Genomic DNA, 20,462 nt, shown 5'->3' with positions numbered 1-20,462 from the left:
AGGTATGGCGGCATCTTTTCGAGCGATGGATTCTCTTTGATAAAATACATCTAGGTTTCACTTGATACATCAGTTAATATCTTCTAGATATTCATTTCAATAATAATAACATTTCGTAATCAGTAATTGTTTGAGCTTGCGGATAAATGCTGTTTCAGGTATTTCCCCTTTTAATTCTTCCGGCAATTTGTTATATTTTTATTGATATTACAAAAAGCCCAGTTGAAAGCATCTTAAGTTGCCAGGTTGGTAGTAAAAGTAATTAAATTGCTAAAGAAATGACAATTATAAAATTAACACATGCGTAAACAGTGTACCTATTTGTTTCTACTATACCTACGTAATCAGGCAGATAACCAAAATTCGATTTTCTCGGTAGGCCCTCTGTGCCAAAAAGAAATCGTTAATGTACCACTAAATTCGGCCCCATTCCAACTTTGAGATACGTCAATAATATTTTCCACACGACCAGACGTCAGACGACCGGTCTGGCCTAGTGGGTAGTGACCCTGCCTATGAAGCCGATGGTCCCGGGTTCAAATCCTGGTAAGGGCATTTATTCGTGTGATGAGCAATGGATATTTGTTCCTGAGTCATGGATGTTTTTTATGTATTTAAGTAATAATTTATAATAATAATTCAGCCTATATACGTCCCACTGCTGGGCACAGGCCTCCTCTCATGCACGAGAGGGCTCGGGCTATAGTCCCCACGCTAGCCCAATGCGGATTGGGGACTTCACATACACCTTTGAATTTCATCGCAGATGTATGCAGGTTTCCTTACGATGTTTTCCTTCACCGAAAAGCTAGTGGTAAATATCAATTGATATTTCGTACATAAGTTCCGAAAAACTCATTGGTACGAGCCAGGATTTGAACCCACGACCTCCGGATTGAAAGTCGGACGTCATATCCACTCGGCCACCACCGCTTATTCCTGTATTATTATGTATTTAAGTATTTATAAATATTTATATATTATATATATCGTTGTCTAAGTACCCTCAACACAAGCCTTATTGAGCTTACTGTGGGACTTAGTCAATTTGTGTAATAATGTCCTATAATATTTATTTCTTTTATTATTTATTATTATTTTGGCAAAAATTGCATTCTCAGTGAAAAGTGACATTTCTTTATACAAAAACGTCACTTTTGACAACTTTCTACAACAACTTTCAACTTTTTGAAAAAAAAAATTCTATAGCAATTTTTTTCGTACCTTTCTGAAAGTTCGAATCGGACTGATTAACGTTTCCTAGTACTACTGACTTCCCGAGTAGACCGACCATCAGATAGATAACAAGTTCGTAGCAAGTCGTAGCAACGGCTACAGCTACGCGGCGCGTGTAGCGCTACGAGATGGCTGATAACACAAGCGATAGCGATGTGTGGAAACTTTAGTAGATTGTTAACCAAGGGATGAATGGAAGCCATTTCTGAAAATATATTTTGGTGCTATAACGAAATGAAATGAGAGAGAGATTCGTACCCTTTCTAATCATCAAGTACAATATCAGCCCGATTCGAAATTTAAATAAAATACGTCAAATATTAGGTCTAGATACGATATGGATCGAATATATCAGTGTCAAAATTAACGTGTCTTCAAACAAAAACATCACTTTATATATAATATCTACTTAGACTTAATATTTGACGTAGTATCTTAAAGTTCGAATAGGGCTGTATGTAAACCAACGAAAATCAATGTCAATAATATACTATGGTACATAACATGCTCATATTTTTGATCTAAACATTAACGGATTTCATTAAACGTGTTTATTGCGTAACGTGTGTATTTTAAATACGTATTACTTGTATATGTATCCTCTCATATGAAAAGAGGTCTGTACCCAGCATTGGGAGGTTTATGGTTTAATACTATTTTACATGTACCTATTATTATAGTATTTGTGTGATATTACGCTATCAATATCACGCTTATCAGAACGCCTCAAACACACGGCTAAAAATAATATTTGTTATGGATAATATTTATTGTGACCATTTAGTGTGAATTAATGGGCCCTGGAGGGAAACGCTAGCTCATTTTACTTAAAGGAAACATTCATATACACGTTGGCCAAAAAATATGTGCATTCCCGTTGCCAGGGTGGTTTTGGGCTTATACTGAGCAACTTTTACTATGGAACCAACCCCGATATCGCGAAAAAATTTTCTGGCTGTTTCATACATTTTAGCTGGTCCATTTTCTATGGGAGGATAAAAAATTATTTCGTGATTTCGGGGTTGGTCCCATAGTAAAAGTTGCTCAGTATAATCCCAAAACCTCCCTGGCAACGGGAATGCACATATTTTTTGACCACCTTGTATATTTAAAAAGAAACAAAACTGCATTCCAAGATGTTTCACAATTTGCTTGTCTAAAAATATACCTAGATTTAAACAACATTGAAATTATAGAAATTCCAAAAATAAAAATATACGCAAAAAACAGTTTTTTTTTACATTAAACTTCGAATGACTTCCGACGCGTACACGATCTATGCTTAGATTTTTAAGAGAACTTTTAGAACGCCACAATGAAGGTGTATACGAGTTTCCAGCTTATTATCTCTCATTCCGAGGTGAAACATTTTTCTGCACTATACATACAAATTATCAAGCACATTGAGATGTACTACGATTTACAGCATTTGACTGCGCAGGTTGTAAGTTCACTAAGGAAATCAATAGCCCTTGAGGTAATTAAATAAATTTAATTTTTTTTTGTATATTTTCCGATTTCTATGCATGATCTTTCTTCCCAGGTTCCCAGTGTGCTCTGATTACATCGCTTCTATTTACATTTTACAAACAGAGGGGTAATGATCGGAGCAATAAACGCCGTAGTCAACAAAGACGTTATCTAAAGTTTGCCACCCGCGGCAGTGGTGACGCAGTGGTCCAACCAGCGTTTTGATCCATGCGAATCACTTAGATACGTAAAGGTGTCTGAATCGACACCTAGTTTCACCATGTTCCGCACAGACTCAGTTTTTCTCGCCACAAAAACTCATTAATTCATCACAAAATAATTCCCACCCGCGGGACATATCGACAAGTATTTTGATTAGCTGTTTCGACAATATTTTCTGATCACACTTATAGGTCGTGTCATCCACGACGACGCGCAAATTTGTCAAATCTAACCTTTAATAACATGACAATAGGAGTCAAGGCACGCGTCTTCGTGAATGACACGATCTATACGCATTGCACGAAATCCGGCAAGGTTATTAGGCATATAAACAGAAAATACCAGTATTTGTTTATCACCGGACGTTATTATAATAGCGCATATTCTCGCGTTATTATGTACATTGAATAACATATGTGCATGGACATATTTTCTGACGCCACAACGCCGTAAGGCCGGCCACGCAACATTCCCCCGCCGACGCAAACGCAGGCAAACTCATCACTAAGGCTGTTTAGAAACGGAAGTTCGTGTGGCAGTAGCCGCATCTCTTCTAGTGTTATAACTATGGCAGTGGGATTTTTTGGCGCCTGACTTAAAATAAAATGTTTTGCCATTATTAATTTGATAATAAGGTCAAGTGGCAAGTTTTATCATCAACTGTTCACAACCAATTAAATAATGTTGTTGATAAGCTCAAATAAAACGCAATAGATCGCTGGTTAATAAATAATCTTAAACATTTTGGGCATTCCATATAAGATCTGTTACAAACACGATTTTGAGCAAGACAGTTCTCTAAATTTGCCCTAAGAATCTGATCCGTGTCGTCCCCAGCTCTCACAAATCGACTTACCTAAAAGCAATATCTACGTAGATATGTCAACGTATAGCTGCGTCCCTGTCGTCAGTTACTCAGTTGAAAGTGTGTGAAGCGAAAAATGTTGCATAATGTTGTTCAACTGGCCGGCTTCATAAGCGGCGATTTATTTACCGTGCGCGCCAGACTCATACGTTTTAAATAAAAACGAATTGTACGGTGGAACACATGGCTCCTAATAATCTTATATCTAGTTGTTTAAAGAACAATTTTAAAACTATTCTTTGTACAAATGATATAAAGTAACCTCGCTCTCAAGTCATTGTCGAGTACGCGAGTCCGTAGTGACTGAATATAGGAATACCTTACCCTTGTCGAGCTGCACTTTTGCTGAGGCCTTGAAGACGTCACTAGACACCACTCACTTCACATGGACATTGACCCTCAATCATCAGAATCACATCAATTATCAAATATGTCTTAGTAAGTATGAGCTTTACCAACGATTAAATGTACTTGATTTTCGTTTAATATACGTTCAGATTAGTATTTTCCACGATTTTAGATTTTAGTGATACTGACAGTATTGAGTTATTGACACATGAAAGCTAATGTCAGAAAAAAACAAAAGAGGCCAAGATTGTTTGGTTTTGTCGTTTTGTCAAGTTACATAGAGGTGACAAGGGGCGAGAGGGGAGATGAACCGAACGAGATGGTCTTACTTATTTAACTTTCAGTAGCAGTAACGGAGAAAGGTCTATTAATGCTTGTCCATGTCAGTTTCATTTTCATCAAAAAACTACTACTACTAAAACTACTTTTTACTAAAATAAATATGCCCTCACAAGTAGGTATTTCTAAAAAAAAAAAGGGTACGGTGACAGATGTCAACTCCATACAATTTATAACCTTAAAAGGCAAAAGCTCCCAAAATTGTATTCACACCTGTCACCGTACCTTCATGATTGAAAAATACTATAAACGGATCATCACTATTTTTGTTACACCTTATCTAATACATTTACCTATACTTCCTTTGGGACACCGGACCGAAACCATTCATATAAAATAAACCATTTACATTGTGCCTTGCGCCTCTTCCCCGCACGACGCTATCGATGCTAGTCCTAAGTTAAGAATATGTAAACAATGGCAGATCTAGCTTTATTGTGACCCCCATAACCTTGTATAAATATGGACGGGGCAATCAGTTTTCGGTAATAGACGAACTCTGATCGGGGAGGATGTCGTAACTGGTTCTCTATTCGTGCCATTTAATACTAAGGTAAGTAAGTATATAACATTAATATTATTTTAGAGTATTCATTACCTTCACTTATTGTAGTTTGTTGTTATGTTATAGAATTATAAAAAACGTATGGTTTATAGAAAAAATAATACTTGGCATTGAACCTAGCAATGATTGATTATGTATGCTTATTAAGACAGTTTATCGTTTCTGGTGTTTATAATTATCTCTTTTTTTTTCAGGTCAGTAAATAAATATTAACCAGAAAAATATTGCAAACACTCTATATAGCGCTCCTAGCAACAATATTCATCGACCAAAGGCTATCAGATCGAAATGGATGAACGACAAGGATCATCAATTAATCATCCAAATTGGATTGAAATCATGAGGCAAGACGCATATGAAGACACTGATGGCTCTATAACACCCAATTCCAACGTTCTTGAGAACCAAGAACCAAACGGATGTTCAAATCTTCCTAATTGGTTGAGAATTATTGGACAAGACGATAATGAAGATGTTAATCCATATATAACGTCTCCCAATGAAGAAATAATTCAGTATACATGCGTGAAAAATACTGTCATCAAAATCATAATGCTCATGAAGCTAATTCGGGAAACGGTGAGCATCATGTCAATAAATATATTGCTAGAAAAATAACTAAACGGATAAGAGATCTTTTGAATAAATGTGACGAAGTTCAACGAGATATGAAGAATTCTACGAAGAACTTAAACGATATTACAATAGAAATCGAAAATGTGGTAATGTTTATGATAAAAATATATTCAGTGTTAGATTTGATGTAGGTAAATATTTAATTAATATGTTTAAGAAGCAAAGTTTTTTTTTTTTTTTTGCTTCATCCTTATCCTTATCTCGATAAGTATTTTTTTATATACCTACTTACTACAACCTCTATGCTACCTCTTTAATGCTTTCATTCACCCCTTTAGAAAATACTTATGCCTGTTTAGTATTATAGGTACCTCAACTGGTCAAAGAACCTGGTACGAGTAGAGATCTCTTAAAGGGCTAAGTTTACTTTTGTACGAATGTGGTGTTATTAGTGTATTTCTTGTATTTTACAATAAAGTACTTTATTAACTTATTTTTTAGGGTTCCGTAGCCAAATGGCATAAAACGGAACCCTTATAGTTTCGCCATGTCCGTCTGTCTGTCTGTCTGTCTGTCCGAGGCTTTGCTCCGTGGTCGTTAGTGCTAGAAAGCTGAAATTTGGCATGGATATATAAATCAATAAAGCCGAGAAAGTCGTACAATAAAATCTAAAAATTTAATTTTTTTAGGGTACCTCCCCTACAGGTAAAGTGGGGGTGAAATTTTTTTTTCGCTTCAACCCTAGAGTGTGGGGTATCGTTGGAAAGGTCTTTCAAAACTAATAGGGGTTTTCAAGAAACATTTTTTGATAAAGTGAATATATTCGGAGATAATCGCTCCGAAAGAAAAAAAAATGTGTCCCCCCCCCTCTAACTTTTGAACCATAGGTCCAAAAAATATGAAAAAAATTGTGGAAGTAGAGCTTAAGAAAGACATTAAATGAAAACTATAGCGGACATGATCAGTTTAGCTGTTTTTGAGTTATCGCAAAAAGTTTTCCCTTCATAGTAAAAAGACTTATTTTAATTAGGTACTGATTATGCAAATTTGCCTATTTGTTTAACTCAGGTGAAAAGTACCGTTTCATCCCTTGGTTAACAATTTACTATACTTTAAGCTCCAGTTTAGCTTATTGTGACGGAAGAGTAACTACGGAACCCTACACTGAGCGTGGCCCGACATGCTCTTGGCCGGTTATTATTTATCTAAAACTCAAATCCAGACGCGAACCAATGAGTTCTTTGGAACTTAAGTACGGAATATCATTTGATATTTACCACTAGCTTTTCGGTGAAGAAAAACATCGTGAGGAAACGCGGATGTAGGTATATCCGCGAAGAAATTCAAAGGTGTATATGAAGTCCCCAACCCGCATTGGGTCAGCGTGGGGACTATAGCCAAAAACCCTCTCGTGCTTGAGAGGAGGCCAGAGGGCCTACCGCGAAAACCGGATCACGCAAATTGCAGGGATGATTATCTTTTACTCTCACTAAGACGTAATTATTATAATTTTTCGCGGTTATAGACTGAATTATTTTTATATATTATATTATCTAAATTTTCCGTCAAACTCGACGAATTTCACGAAGACGGGTGAATCATGTATTAGATAAGTCAGACGGACAAATATACAAACGTTGCCCCAAATTATGATAACAGGACCTTGAATGTGACCCGCAATTCGCGTGAAGACAATGTTATCGTATCGAGTTGAGAACGAATCTACGCGCCTTTGATCAACTGCGGTACCATTACACATTGATTTAATTGTATAAAATGTGTAATATCTAACAAGGAAAGTTTTCCATAATGTCAATATGCAGAAAGGAAAATAGGACCTACGTTTGTATGGATATAATAAAAGAATAACTAAATATTTGAGGACAATCTCAGTCAGCTTCGCGGGGACTTACGCGGGACTCGATAAAGTTCAATTTGGCTTATATAAACGTAATCGCCTGGCGTCCGGGGCACGGCATATTCCTTCGCCGTCTGGCGTTCAAAAGCTTAAGGTAGCCCACAGAAAATGCCACAAACGTCACTCTAAAGAATCGAGTAGACGGCTGTTTTCGTAGTATCATCACATTTTACAAATGAAACTACATTTCGGTATTATTTTACTTTATTACACGACAAGAATTCTTAAACGCTAATAGATTACAATAAATGGAATACTACATATATAGAAACACAATGACAAAGTAAAAATAAAGTTCTATGTAGTATGATATGATTACTATTATATTTATTACGAATGTCTCGTCTTCTTCTATCTTCGAATGCCTGCAATATATGCGCGATGAAAACTACCCTTCCCTTTAAACCCCTAAAGGAAATTCTTGGTTAAACCAGTCCGTTATGGAGATAATTCAAGTGTTCGTACCGCAGGGAATTTTTTAAGCTGATATGATAATTACTTACGACTTGTGTCATTACAAGATTTAAGCAATCACTACATCTTATAAAACAAAGTCCCACGTCTGTCCGCATGTTCGCGATAAACTAAAAAACTACTGAACGGATTTTCATGCAGGTTTCGCCTATCAGTAGAGATTCTTGAGGAAGCTGTATGTGTATAATTTGTTAAGGTTTACCCGTGCGAAGCCGGTGCGGGTCTCTATTATTTTATATAGACAGACCTAAAATTAATGGCTATACATTTGGGTAGAATTCACAATGCAAATACATCTCGTACATACCTAAATATGCATGATAAAACATATTGAATATAAACAGTTAAAATAACTGTTGCCAAGAAGTAGTGACATAAATGACTCAGTACCACGTGATTTATTATCAGCCCTAAAATGGTATGACCGTTTTTTTACTCTACTGTTACTGAAGCAAATATTCATTGGTTGTTGTTTTCTATCCGTTTTTACCATTTTAGAGTACGTGTAAGTCTCAGATCTAGAATCACGCTTAACCCTCAACCACTGACTTACGAATGTGGTACGTCGCCATAGTCGTTATGACGTCGCGTTAACGTTCACATTCGGGCACCGCAAAAACACGTCAATGGTTAAGGGTTAAATGTAATCGAAGTGTGCAAAAAGGAAGCCATCACGTGTATGAACACTTCGTTCGTGGACGGATGGAGGTTACAGGCATATTTTTGACTATTTGTCACTGAAAAAGGTGAGAGTCAGAATGGCGGGTGTACCTAAATAAAATCAAATGAAAAGCATACCATATTTTTGTACCTAATTTGTACTATTTAGTACCTCCTTTAAAAAAAATTGTACCTCACGGTACATAAAGTTATCATCAAAAAACAGGTCACCCGCCATCCTGACAGTCAGAATGGCGGGTGTACTTTATTACGCTATGTTCCCGTGGTTATTGATAAAATCTATAAATGCCAAATTTTTGTACCTTTTTTGTACCTTCACATTCAATTATAATATGAGCCATTTTATTTGTGGTTTCCAAGTTATACTCATTTTATATTTTGCTTGCTATTACAATTTTATTTAGGTACACCCGCCATTCTGACTCTCACTGAAAAAGACACTCCTGTGCCTTCAGATCTTCTGAAAATTCGCGTTTGTATGGGACAACTTTATGGAATGATAAAGCGACGTTTTAAATTTAGATCTTTTATCTCCTTAGATCGTGTCATTCACGATGACGCGTGCCTTGACTTGTATTGTCATGTTATTAAGGGTTAAATTTGACAAATCTGCGCGTGATCGTGGATGACACGAACTATATAGGTACTTTTTTATCTGCATCTGTAAATTTCAATAATCATTCGTTCCATTCGTATCTCTCTTAACTGCTATACTTTTATATTATTATTAGGAGTGGCAATATGACATGAGTTAGCCAACCTCAATGGCATTCCCAAAACTTGCCAATTTATTCCTAGTTTTTACAATCAAAAAGCGGTAGAATTTGCCCACGTTTCTTAATACAACTATTTCAGACATCTAATTATATCCTAAAGAATACAAATGCTTTTTTTGTCTGTTTTAACCCTTTGACCGCCACGCCTATCGCGCGCGGTGTATCATAGTGAACCTTGTCGGAATGCACGAAGGTGGATATTGGGTTGTAACCGCGCGCATCAGTTGACGTCTTTGGCGGTCAGGGAGTTAAACCCCTGTGAGTTGGTGGCGTGACAAGTATGCCAACAGTATAATTGTCAGGGTCTTGACAAACTTGTCACCATCTTCCCGAACTCGGTACTGGGTGATTAAATCTTTTTCCTCCTCTTTTCCGGCGTGGACTGGAAGAGGGCCTCGTCGGCGCGGATCAGGCGGTTCACGGCGCGCCCCAATGACACATCTGCCACAGAAAAATACCACTGTAACGTCGAGATCGAAAGGAATTTGAACTTTATAATCAGTAGTTAAGTTTCATTTTCAAATGGCAGCGCCGCGCTTACGGCTTTATCTAAACGCGTTACAAACCATAGCAAAGTCAATTTGAGTATGTACTTTATAGCGCTAGAATATGGTATAGAATTGAATAAGTTTCGAAAATAGGGTTGTGCGTGGTGGTGCAGATTATCGCTGCCATTTAAATATGGATTGTAACTACTGTATATAAGCTTCAAAATCCTTTGACTTCAGTCTAAAAATCTATGAAAAGCTGCCATGCTAAATATAAAAACAATTTAAACTAATAAAACTTTTTAACTATAGTGGTAAGCAGATTGTGTCAATTTAATCACCCAGTGCAAGTTTGAAGTAATTTTGCGAGATTTTAAATAAAACAATGTATTATTTTTTTTAACTTTAATGTGATAGAAATTTTAACAGTCCACTTACGTTTAGTTATTAATTTAATAAAGACAGTAAAAATCATAAGAAAATATCACACCTACTCTGCAAAATTATTCCTAACATTTGATTTATTGATATTTTCTTGCGATGTTTAAAGTCGGTCTCCTTGCAATTGTACTTATAAAAGGCATCATTATTCTTATTTGATAATATTAAAAATGCGTAATTATCTAAATTTAATAAGTTATAATAAATAAGTTAATGCAGCCGGCATCAATCTGGTTACAATAAATATGAGATCAACTGCAGATTCTACGAATCAACGAATTTGAAAAGAAGATTGGTCTTCGTTCGTCGTCATTCAGAGTAGTTAAGTAAGTTAACAATTATTTAGTTTTTATATTCAAGAAATGAATTTAACAAATATATTGTTCAGTAATTAATTATTTCTATAGATGGGCCGAATATTCGGTATTCGTCATATTCAGCAAGTTTTTCAATGTTCGTATTCGGTTGAATTATTTGGACAGTATTTTTTTTTCTTGCAACATTCATTTGTCCATGAGACCTTTTTATCATATTTTTACCCATTTGTTACCATCGTTGACTTTCTAGTCTAGATCATTGATGCCTCCTGAATGACTTTTACTTAGCAACCTTTACTATGATTATGACTTGTACCCAGTGTTGGCCGAACGTTAATTAGGATTGAAATTATTGAAAATTACAAATTGAACCTTAAACCGGTTAAAGTTTACGGTTCAATTTGTAATGGTTAATTTTCAATATTTTCATTTCTCACTAACGTTTGACGAACACTGCTTGTACCTAAGGTTTGCACTAGAACTCTCCGTAACGTAAACACCTTGGAAAGTAGGTAAACAAAGAACTATTTTTCATGGTCCACACTTCAATTGTGACCGCTGCTGGCAAAACGTCCTACTTTGTCGCTTGCCATAAGGACGGCTTGTCAGGTTATTCGTATAAAGATACTAGCACATCTCGTCCTTGTGGCAAGCGACAAAGTGGGAAGTTTTGCCGGCCGCGGTCACAAATAGTTTAATTGTTTGTCTTAAATCTATAGTTTGTAAATAGGTACATTTAAAAACAATAAATATTTAATAACTACGATAATAAAAAGTTCTTCAGTCATATATTCGACAAATAAGGCCGGATTTTTGTAATGTTTTATAATTATATTCCATTATTATGTAAAAGACTATTCAAGTGTTGTCTTCTTTTGAGTTAACAATGTTAATCAATAGTTAATTTATCTAAAGATTTTAAATAAGGCCTCTGCATACTTCGCTTTTTTCAATGAAATGTACCGATAGAATCGACATATTATAAACAATCAGCTAGAGTCCAAACCGACCGCGATAAATAATTGCACCCTTTTCCTTCTGTCATTTGGACTTACGCGTGTGTGAGACAGGGATAAAACATTAATTGGTGTATTCCTATTTGTAACCACCCCACGAGCGTGACGTGGGGCATGGGGCGGGGGCAGATGGGAACGAGTTATATGAATCTCCATCTTTAGCCAGCTGGGACAGATAGGAATACACCCATAAATTAACGTTTTTGAATAGAGGGTCAGTTGTTTGTGGTGGTAATTCCACAATTTGTCGCTTGTCAAGTCAGTGTGAGAGTACGGGCTCTAACGAGTCACGAGTCCGCCGCCAAAAAGCTACCATACAATCGAGGTTATGCTCTCATTTTAAACGAAAATGCTTAAATTAGGTAACATTTTAAACTTTCGCGTTTTGAACACATTTTATAGCATTTTTTAAATATATTTATATGTTTTGCATGTAAAACTTCTACTGACTCTATTTTTTTTTGTTTAACAATGTCTAGCAACGAAAAATATTACCAGATAGATAATTATATGTTATTGAATGTTGATGTCAAATTTCAAGTTATTTGATAACACCCTTTTTTAATGAGAGCGTAACTGCGTTTTCGCTGCGTTCCCTTTCATGCGCAAACTGCACAACGTTATCTTGAAACACACATTATTTATTTAGTTTACATTTCATGTATGCATTAACAAAACGAAATTACATTTAGGCAGTGTAAAGCATCCGTATTCGTCTTTGGTAAATATTCAAATTTCAGCCAATATTTATTTATTTAAACTTTATTGCACAAATACAAATGGCGGACTTAACGCCATAAGGCATTCTGTACCAGTCAAACACTGGCACAAAAGAGACAAGAGGTCCAATATGTGTGTTCCAAGTGCTTATTTACTATATGTGACGTTCCGCGGGTAAAGGTACCTGACGGGGCGCTTACGCTATTATTAACGACGCTCCAATACTGCGTAAAGCGCCAATCGTCGTAAGGTACCTTTACCCGTGGAATGTCATATCGTCGTTGCGCTTTCCAAAGCTGATATGTAAGTAAGTAAGTAAGTAAATATTCTTTATTGCACCAACAATTATACATTACAGTACACATACAGTACAGTACAGTATGTACAGTCACGTCTGAAAATATCGATACGAAAAATGTGCCAAAAATATGTATACACTACCTTAATATATGAGCAATTAAGTCGTGTATACATCTTTTGGCACTTTTTTTCGTATCGATATTTTTAGACGTGACCGTACTTTAGCGCCAAATAGTCACCTAGCAATAAAACACATAAGGTATTAATTCATTTAATTAAAATCGCGCACATATCAGATTTGGTAAGCGCAACGACGATATTAAGTGTTAAATCAGAAATTGTATAATACTAAAATAAATTAATCATAAATACCCAAAACCCCCACCTTAATACCTATTAACGTTCATTAAGTACCTATCATAACGAAAAATATTGTAAAGATCGTAAATGTATTACACAAACACAATAAATACTGTAGTCAATAATATTTTAAAAATTCAATAAGTACGACTTAGGAAAACAGAGATATAAAATATGGGAGTTTTTATAAAACAGTAGTTATTAAAGATGATCAAACTATTGAATTTTTTTTGTAAATATATATCTAAAGGACAGTAAAAAGTATCACGTTAATAATAACTACATTGCTAAATGTGCATAATTTACCGCTGCCAAATAAATGCCTTTTTTTAACATAATTAAACAAAAATAAATTATGCATAAATAAAAGAACAATATTGAGCGAATTAAAGGCAATGCTTCATAATATTTTGTTGTGATAAACACATTGTTAACAAATTTGTCATTTATTGAATCTAGACAAATTAAACACAAATAAAGTGTGGATCAATTTTTTTTCATTAAAAAAATAGGGTATAAGCCCGAAAACTCCCCAAGTTGAGTTGTACCGAATCAGTAGGCCTAGCCAAGATGACAGTCCCTGATAGGAAACACCCAATTGATACTTCAATTAGTCAAATTAATAACATTCAACTAATGTGTAATATTCAACTATCATTAAATACTTGAATATTACAACTACCATATACGGCTTCGTATGCACTAAAAATTAATAATTGAATAGAAAAGGCGTATTTTCTGCCATCCGATATGAGATAAAACAATGTGAAACCGCTCTTAGCCTATAGACGAATCAGGACAGAGCCTCTAACTATATAATATAATGATGTGTGTGTGTGTGCATGTTACCAACCGGGCGTGGTGTTGGCGAGGCGGCGCATGCGGCGCGTGTTGCGGTCCTGGTCGCGGATCTTCTTCTCCATCTCCGCGTCCGTCAGCGTCTCCAGGAACGGCGCCCAGGCCTCCGCCTCCGACGGCTGGCGGTACGGCGTCTGGCACCAAATTACAGGTTAAAAAAAGAAAACTAAACATACTAAAATTGAGTACAAAAACCAATAGATAGAAAATTTGACCCCAACAGCCGCCCAGAGGCCTTTAAAGTTGGCCGTATTTTATCGCTAAATGGCGATAGTTTTACGCTGTACGAAATATTGGCCAGCCCTCTGGTCGTCAGAAGCCTCTATTAGGCGCACCGACAAATCTTTATACAGCCGACGCGCACTTGGCCCCATGGCCCTAAAGTGTCTACGACAAACGTCGCAAACATGTAGCCGCTTCGTAGGGCGGCACATTTGCGGCGTTTGGAGCTTTCGGCCGAAGATGCGCCATTGTTATTTACGAAAATCTTGATGTTTAAAGTGGGACACCTCCACACAACGATCATAGTGAAAAAATAAATGAGACTCAAACTCTGAGGCTACAATTGTTTTACCAATAACTGAGATGATGATGATGATGGAATTTTCTACGTGTTTCATCTTCGTATTTATTCTCTGGCACACACTTTTAAAAATGTAGGCGCGAAGAATTATTATTCATAGATAATTTGAATTTCGCGCCATTTTCTACTGACAAAGTAACTGCACAGATAATTTAGTGTTGTTTTCTTTTCAGTATAAAAGCACATTAAGCGACACATGAGGAGCCTGTATTACCTCAACGACAGGAAGAGGTGCCTCGCTGAAGGCGAAGGTCCGCTGATGCCAGCCGAGCTGCCCGCGGACAGAGTAAGCGATGCCTGTCACAAACTCCCCGCCTAGCCCTAGTTCGGCGCAGAGCTTAGTCGCGAACGCTTCCGGGTTGTTCTCTTTCTCCGACATGTCCCACTCCACCTGGGAAAAATACAGGAAAAAACAAATATCAATCATAATCTGAAGTTCTAGTGGACCAAATTGAATTCCCCAGATCAAAAATCTAATCACGCATTTATTATTGAACAAAAACTTGAGAAGATTATTTTTGGTTGCTTAGGCTACTGTAAATATGAATTTTATTTGCATGTGGGATTGAGGGATACTTTGACAGTATACCTTAAAAGCAATTCCGAGCTGAGCAATTTTCAAATCTCCAATTTTTGAAGCTATGTTTCTGTCGCGCTGCGGTTGGCGGGCGTGCGTGCGTGCGATAAGGACAACTGCAGCTCGGACTAAATTTCCCAAGCAAAAAACTACAAAAACCGAGGTTTCGCTCTCGACTGTTTCCACCTCCAAAAGGCCACCAATCATTACGAAATGTTGGAAACTGCAAAAAGAATAAATAATCTATGCACTATGTTTTGATTTTTTGGATATTTTTTGTCATATTTGTATACTGCGCCTTTTTTTTCAGCCAATTCAATTGAGCTGTTTTTGCAATTTTCGAGACGCTGTGAGTTTCTTCAAAATAAAATAATCCAAAAAAGCAAAATATAGCAGCATACTTATTGATGATATTGATCTTATTTGAAAAAATCATTAATCTAGGTTAATAATCCAGGGAGGCAACAGTCAAGAGCATTTGTATGGAAAATAGCAACTAGGAATTCCTCTTAAGCCTTCTTGGTGTTTTTTTTATTAGCCTACACTGTGTCCCTCCCCTGTCTTCCGCCACTCGTCACGGCTTTTTGCATGCTTCCGCCAGTCGCCACAAAATGAGTCCAGGTCGTCTCGCCATCTCGTTTTTGGCCTGCCTCTCTCTCTGCATTCGGTCGCTATTTTGGTCCGGGTGCATCCTAAAGATGTCTCCCGCCCAATCCTATTTCAGATTGGCGGCCTTCACACCCACATCTGCGATACCAGTTTTGGAGCGCAGCTCTGTTCCTTATCCGATCGATTCTACGGACTCCGAGTATGCTGCGATCCATTGCTCGCTGGCAAATCTTGAGTCGGGACTTTTGAGCTTCTGTTAGTGACCAAGTTTGGGCGCCGTAGGTTAAGATAGGCAGGATACACATGTCGAAAAGTTAATATTTTAGTGCTAGTGGAACGTTGCCCTTCATTAACACATTCACTACCAGACAAAAAACGGCGCACTACCCCAGAAACCGGTGGTCTATGCGGTGGTGATATATAGCTGTGTACAAAACAACACGCCCAGCGGGTTGTCCGGCATCTGGAAAAAGTTCACGAGCGCCCACCAGGTGGGTTCCTATCAGTGAATGTGTTAACGCCTTCATGGACCAGAAGCTCTTTCAGGCGTTTTCGATGCGTCGATCGATTTCCTTGGACTGCCTGTTATCGAAGGATGCTATCTGGCCCAGATAAGTGTATTCGTCAACATTACGTTGTATATCCTGCCCATCTACCGTGATCCCACGTTTCGCACCATTGGTCATTAACTGGGTTTTTGTCCTGGTCATTTCGAGTCCGACTTCAAGACTTACCATGCTAAGGTCTTGTAGCATTTTCTCAAGATGGGGTGCAGTGTGGGAGAAAAAGATAATGTCGTCGGCGAAACGCCGCAGGTTTGTCAACCTTCTTGGTGCTATGAGCGCGAAAACTTACGACGCTTTTAGCAACAGTTTTAGAACAACTTAAGGATCATGGCAAATTCCTATTGAATAGAGCCTTCTTTAACTACAAAATGTACTAGAAAATTCTCCTTTGTCATTCCAGCTGTGGCTTGCTCATGGTCTTTCAGATTTCGGATGTCATTTTACCTGGTTTATTTCATAAGTTTAAAGCGGACACCAACACACTAACAAGGAATTTATATTATTATATTACAATATTACGCTATAGAATAGAAAATCAAAACGAGTGTTCACTAACCTGATCAACAAGCGAAGTATTCCCAACATGTATGTTCAGCTTGATGACAACCCGCTGGTCGCTCTGCTCCTCCAATATGGCCGGGGGCTCGCTCGGGAAGGCGTCGATCTGCTGTCGGATGGACGACGCCACGGCCGGCACGAACGTGCTCGGGTTCAGTTCCAGGTCGTCGCAGAGGACTTCCGCAAATTGCTCTGGGGTTATTATTGATTCTAGAATAGAAGGTTTTTGTTAATTATGCACACTATTTCTGTGCAAAGCCTTCATGTTTTTTCATAAAGTAGTTTTCAAATTCAAGGCTTTTACCTAATGAAGCATTACTATGTATACAATGTATAAAAACGAGAAAAGAGAGCGGTTGCACCAGATCACTGTAATCATAATAAGTTTTAGTTTTTTTAGAGTTGAGATACATATCCCTGTAAACTCCATACTTGACATAGCACTTGGCATAAAAACTGTAGAGTGGTCCAACTCTCTTACCAAAAACCATTGATTGTGACTGGTGCAACCATATCTTAAACAGATTAATACTTATTGTGTGTAAATTATGTACAACGTAAATGGAATAAATCCTTACAATGTATCAATCAGCAATACTGAGTGTTGAGACTTTGATGTCAAGAGATATCCACAGGCTGATAAGCTATACACACCATTCTTATTCCAAGTGAAAGTGTCCCTGAGCTTCTGGCCTTCAATCTCCATGTCGAGGCGGATGGGGACGAGGATCTGCTTCTGCGAGGCATTCTCCAGCATCGCCGTCATGTCTGTGTCATCAAAGCACAGGGGAAATGTGCGCACCTGGGGCATAAACAGATATAAATAAATAAATATCATATAGGACAATCTCACACAACTAAGTCCCTCAGTAAGCTAAAATAAGGCTTATATAAATTCTAATTTCTATGTACTGCATTACGTTCTATGGGCACCAAACAAAAGTCCATTGCAGAACTGAGATATTATTATTTTAGTCAAAATGTCATCACCCTTATTACCTAGGCAATGCGCTGCGCTGCAAACCATTCGCCGCGATCGCCAGCGGTGGACTCTATTGCCTAGGCAATAAGGATCATGACATTTTGACTAAAATACAAATATCTCAATTCAGCAATGGGTTTCCGCTTGGTGCCCATAGAACGAAATACAATACATAGAAATACCTATCTAATGACCTGATTCTCAACTCTGTTGGTTTTTGCACCATTTTGACGCATAGTCCTTTGGACAACTGATTATCGGTGAGAAGTAAGATTTTTCATCAAAGCAAGGGAATTTGGTGTATTCCCATGTCCCCATCAAGCAAAGATGGGAATAGGTGCATTTTGAATTCATATAAATCATTATTAGTTGTCCCACCTGATGTATGGTGGCGGTTACATGGGGCGGGCTCAAATGGGAAGACATCAGATAACACCGGATATTTTATACATCTTTTTTCTTTTTCAATTTAGGCTAATTACAACATACTACAATGTACTTATGATTATTTTTGACATTTTAGTTTCAAAATATGATCAAGAATACACTTTTACAATACAATACTCACCTCACACAGTTTAATAGAATAAGAAAATCCTTTAGATTTTTCCTGTCTACTTTTGAAAGCTTGAAAATAGTACATTACGATACAAGTGCGAAAAATAGGAAATTCGAAACGAGTGGCGATAAATTAAAACACGACCGAAGGGAGTGTTTTAAATCGACACGAGTTGCGAATTACCTATTCGCACATGTATCGTACAACGTTTTACAGTACATATGGCACTTTAAATGTTCGACACAGTAACGTAATATGCTACTTCTCGCACTAGTGCTATAAAGTAGCCCCATATGTACTGTAAATAATATTATTTTACCTTCTTGTTGTGAACCCTGGTCCTGCTAATCTGAGTGGCTTGAGGCACCGCATCCAAGTGTGAGGAGTTTGGCATCACAGGCATCCATGATGGATTATGTGGCTTTTTACTCTTACTTTCCCGAGGTGTTGCTAGCTCCTGACTAACTGACACTGCTTTGTATCTGCCAATAAAGACTTATCATCAGCACTTTAGCTCTAACAAGTCTACTTTTTAATAGTGCCTGTTCACACTCACATCCAAGAGAATAAATTCAACATATAATTATATCATTATTATTGCTATAAATTGATAAATTTAACCATGATCAACTCTCTCTTTGGATTGCCAGTTATTGAGCTACTGCTTCCACCAGCTTACCATCCATCATTCACAGTAAATCAAATCACTGCAATCATGTCTCATGTGTGTATTGGTGAGTAAGGTTGCCAGAGCTCAATGGGGGTACAGTGTTGGAGTCGGCAATGCGCATGTTACTCTGGAGTTGCAGGCATAAATAGGCTACGGAGACTGCTTACCATCAGGCGGGCTGTATGCTTGTTTACCGACATAATGTCAACATGTCACAAGAAACATCTTTTAATTGAAAAGTTTAAAACCTTAAGTAACTGAAAATGAGGGCTTGCACATAACTTTTCTCCCAACCACATACCAAGTAGTGTTGTGTTAATCCGGCTTGTGAGCAAGTTTATATTGTACATTTCTTTTGAAACAAATGAATCTAAGACTAAATCATTATGATACATATACCAAATGTACAATTTAACAACCACTTTAGGCACAAAAACCTGAATTTTATATTACAGAAACCTCAGCCTCAGGAGTGACCAATTTACTTTTAATATGGTAGTGGGTGCAAATACTGTATTATTATTTATTATTATTAACAAATGAACAGATCCCTATCCACAAGAACTCTTTATAACTTACTTATCATCATTTCCCTCTATAATATCTTCTACTTCCGATGCTTTCAGCAGTGACACAGAACTTGATAGAACATGCTGGCCTAGCCCATTGTCTACCAGACGCTTTCTTTCTTCATTGGTCAGGGTCCGCCTGACCATACCAGGGTACTTTTTATATAAAGACCCACGGAACAACCGCAGGTAATTGCCGACCTAAACACAAAATACACCTTACTACTATGCAGGCAATAAACCAAATATATAGATTATGTTTTGGTATGCGAGTAAGCTTTTTAAATATAATTTATTCAATTCAATTCAATTCAAATATACTTTATTCATGTAGGCCTAGCAACAAGCACTTATGAATAGTAAGACAGTATTACATATAATTATCTTAATCTAATTATCAGAGCAATTTATTGATGTTGTAAATATTATTCCATATATAATACTAATGAATATAATTCATAGATCAAATTTAATACTTACTAAAAATTTCACAAAATATAGTCATACAAAAAAAAATATTTAAATATTTGCAATATAAATAAACAATAAGAGAATAACCAAATAATCACCTCTGAGCCAACACAGTAAAATTCTCCTCCTTCCTCAATCTGGAAACTAATCGGCTTATCGCCGTACGTTCGTAAAGCCATGTTGGAGTTTGTTTAATTTATTCCAGCTCAGTAAGATACTAAATAACACTAATTCCAACGAATAAAGCTAAACATGTCTCTATATCAAAATCGAACAGGAACTCGGAAGAATCTGTCAAAATGGCGGCGTCTATTTTTTTTTAAAGCCGTCAAACGTCTAGGGATGAAC

At 37.0% G+C, this 20,462-nt stretch overlaps 1 protein-coding gene and 1 long non-coding RNA gene across 3 annotated transcripts; one reads left to right on the top strand and one right to left on the bottom strand.

The window, feature by feature from the left end:
* Positions 1 to 4,424: 4,424 nt before the first annotated feature.
* Positions 4,425 to 6,114, top strand: LOC133529175 (uncharacterized). The gene is made up of 2 exons (XR_009801103.1): positions 4,425 to 5,037; positions 5,240 to 6,114. It is a non-coding gene; the product is annotated as an uncharacterized LOC133529175 (long non-coding RNA).
* A 1,611-nt stretch (positions 6,115 to 7,725) lies between these two features.
* Positions 7,726 to 20,423, bottom strand: LOC133529015 (SWI/SNF-related matrix-associated actin-dependent regulator of chromatin subfamily B member 1-A). 2 transcript variants are annotated; one of them, XM_061866595.1, is made up of 8 exons: positions 20,213 to 20,423; positions 19,654 to 19,844; positions 18,724 to 18,886; positions 17,518 to 17,665; positions 16,862 to 17,073; positions 14,768 to 14,944; positions 13,966 to 14,104; positions 7,726 to 9,911 (listed from the first exon to the last, which is right to left on the bottom strand). In XM_061866595.1, exons 1-8 carry the CDS (start codon positions 20,291 to 20,293, stop codon positions 9,820 to 9,822), a joined length of 1,203 nt encoding a protein of 400 aa, XP_061722579.1. In that variant the 5' UTR covers positions 20,294 to 20,423; the 3' UTR covers positions 7,726 to 9,819. The 2 variants fall into 2 exon arrangements, with proteins under 2 accessions (XP_061722579.1, XP_061722580.1); XM_061866596.1 differs by lacking the exon at positions 7,726 to 9,911 and having other exon boundaries at positions 13,925 to 14,104.
* Positions 20,424 to 20,462: the final 39 nt, after the last annotated feature.

Source organism: Cydia pomonella, chromosome 20, assembly GCF_033807575.1.
Source record: "Cydia pomonella isolate Wapato2018A chromosome 20, ilCydPomo1, whole genome shotgun sequence".
NCBI lineage: Eukaryota > Metazoa > Arthropoda > Insecta > Lepidoptera > Tortricidae > Cydia > Cydia pomonella.
Note: the sequence above shows the minus strand (reverse complement) of the source record. Positions and strands in the feature narration are given on the sequence as shown.

Bases quoted from the DNA above. Each gene is read 5' to 3' on its own strand.
- LOC133529015 (XM_061866595.1), bottom strand. From the start codon at position 20,293: ATGGCTTTACGAACGTACGGCGATAAGCCGATTAGTTTCCAGATTGAG. The intron at 17,666-18,723 runs GTAAAATAATAT...TTTATGCCCCAG, and splicing joins CCAGGGTTCACAACAAGAAG to GTGCGCACATTTCCCCTGTG. The intron at 17,074-17,517 runs GTGTGTATAGCT...CTTCTATTCTAG, and splicing joins TTTCACTTGGAATAAGAATG to AATCAATAATAACCCCAGAG.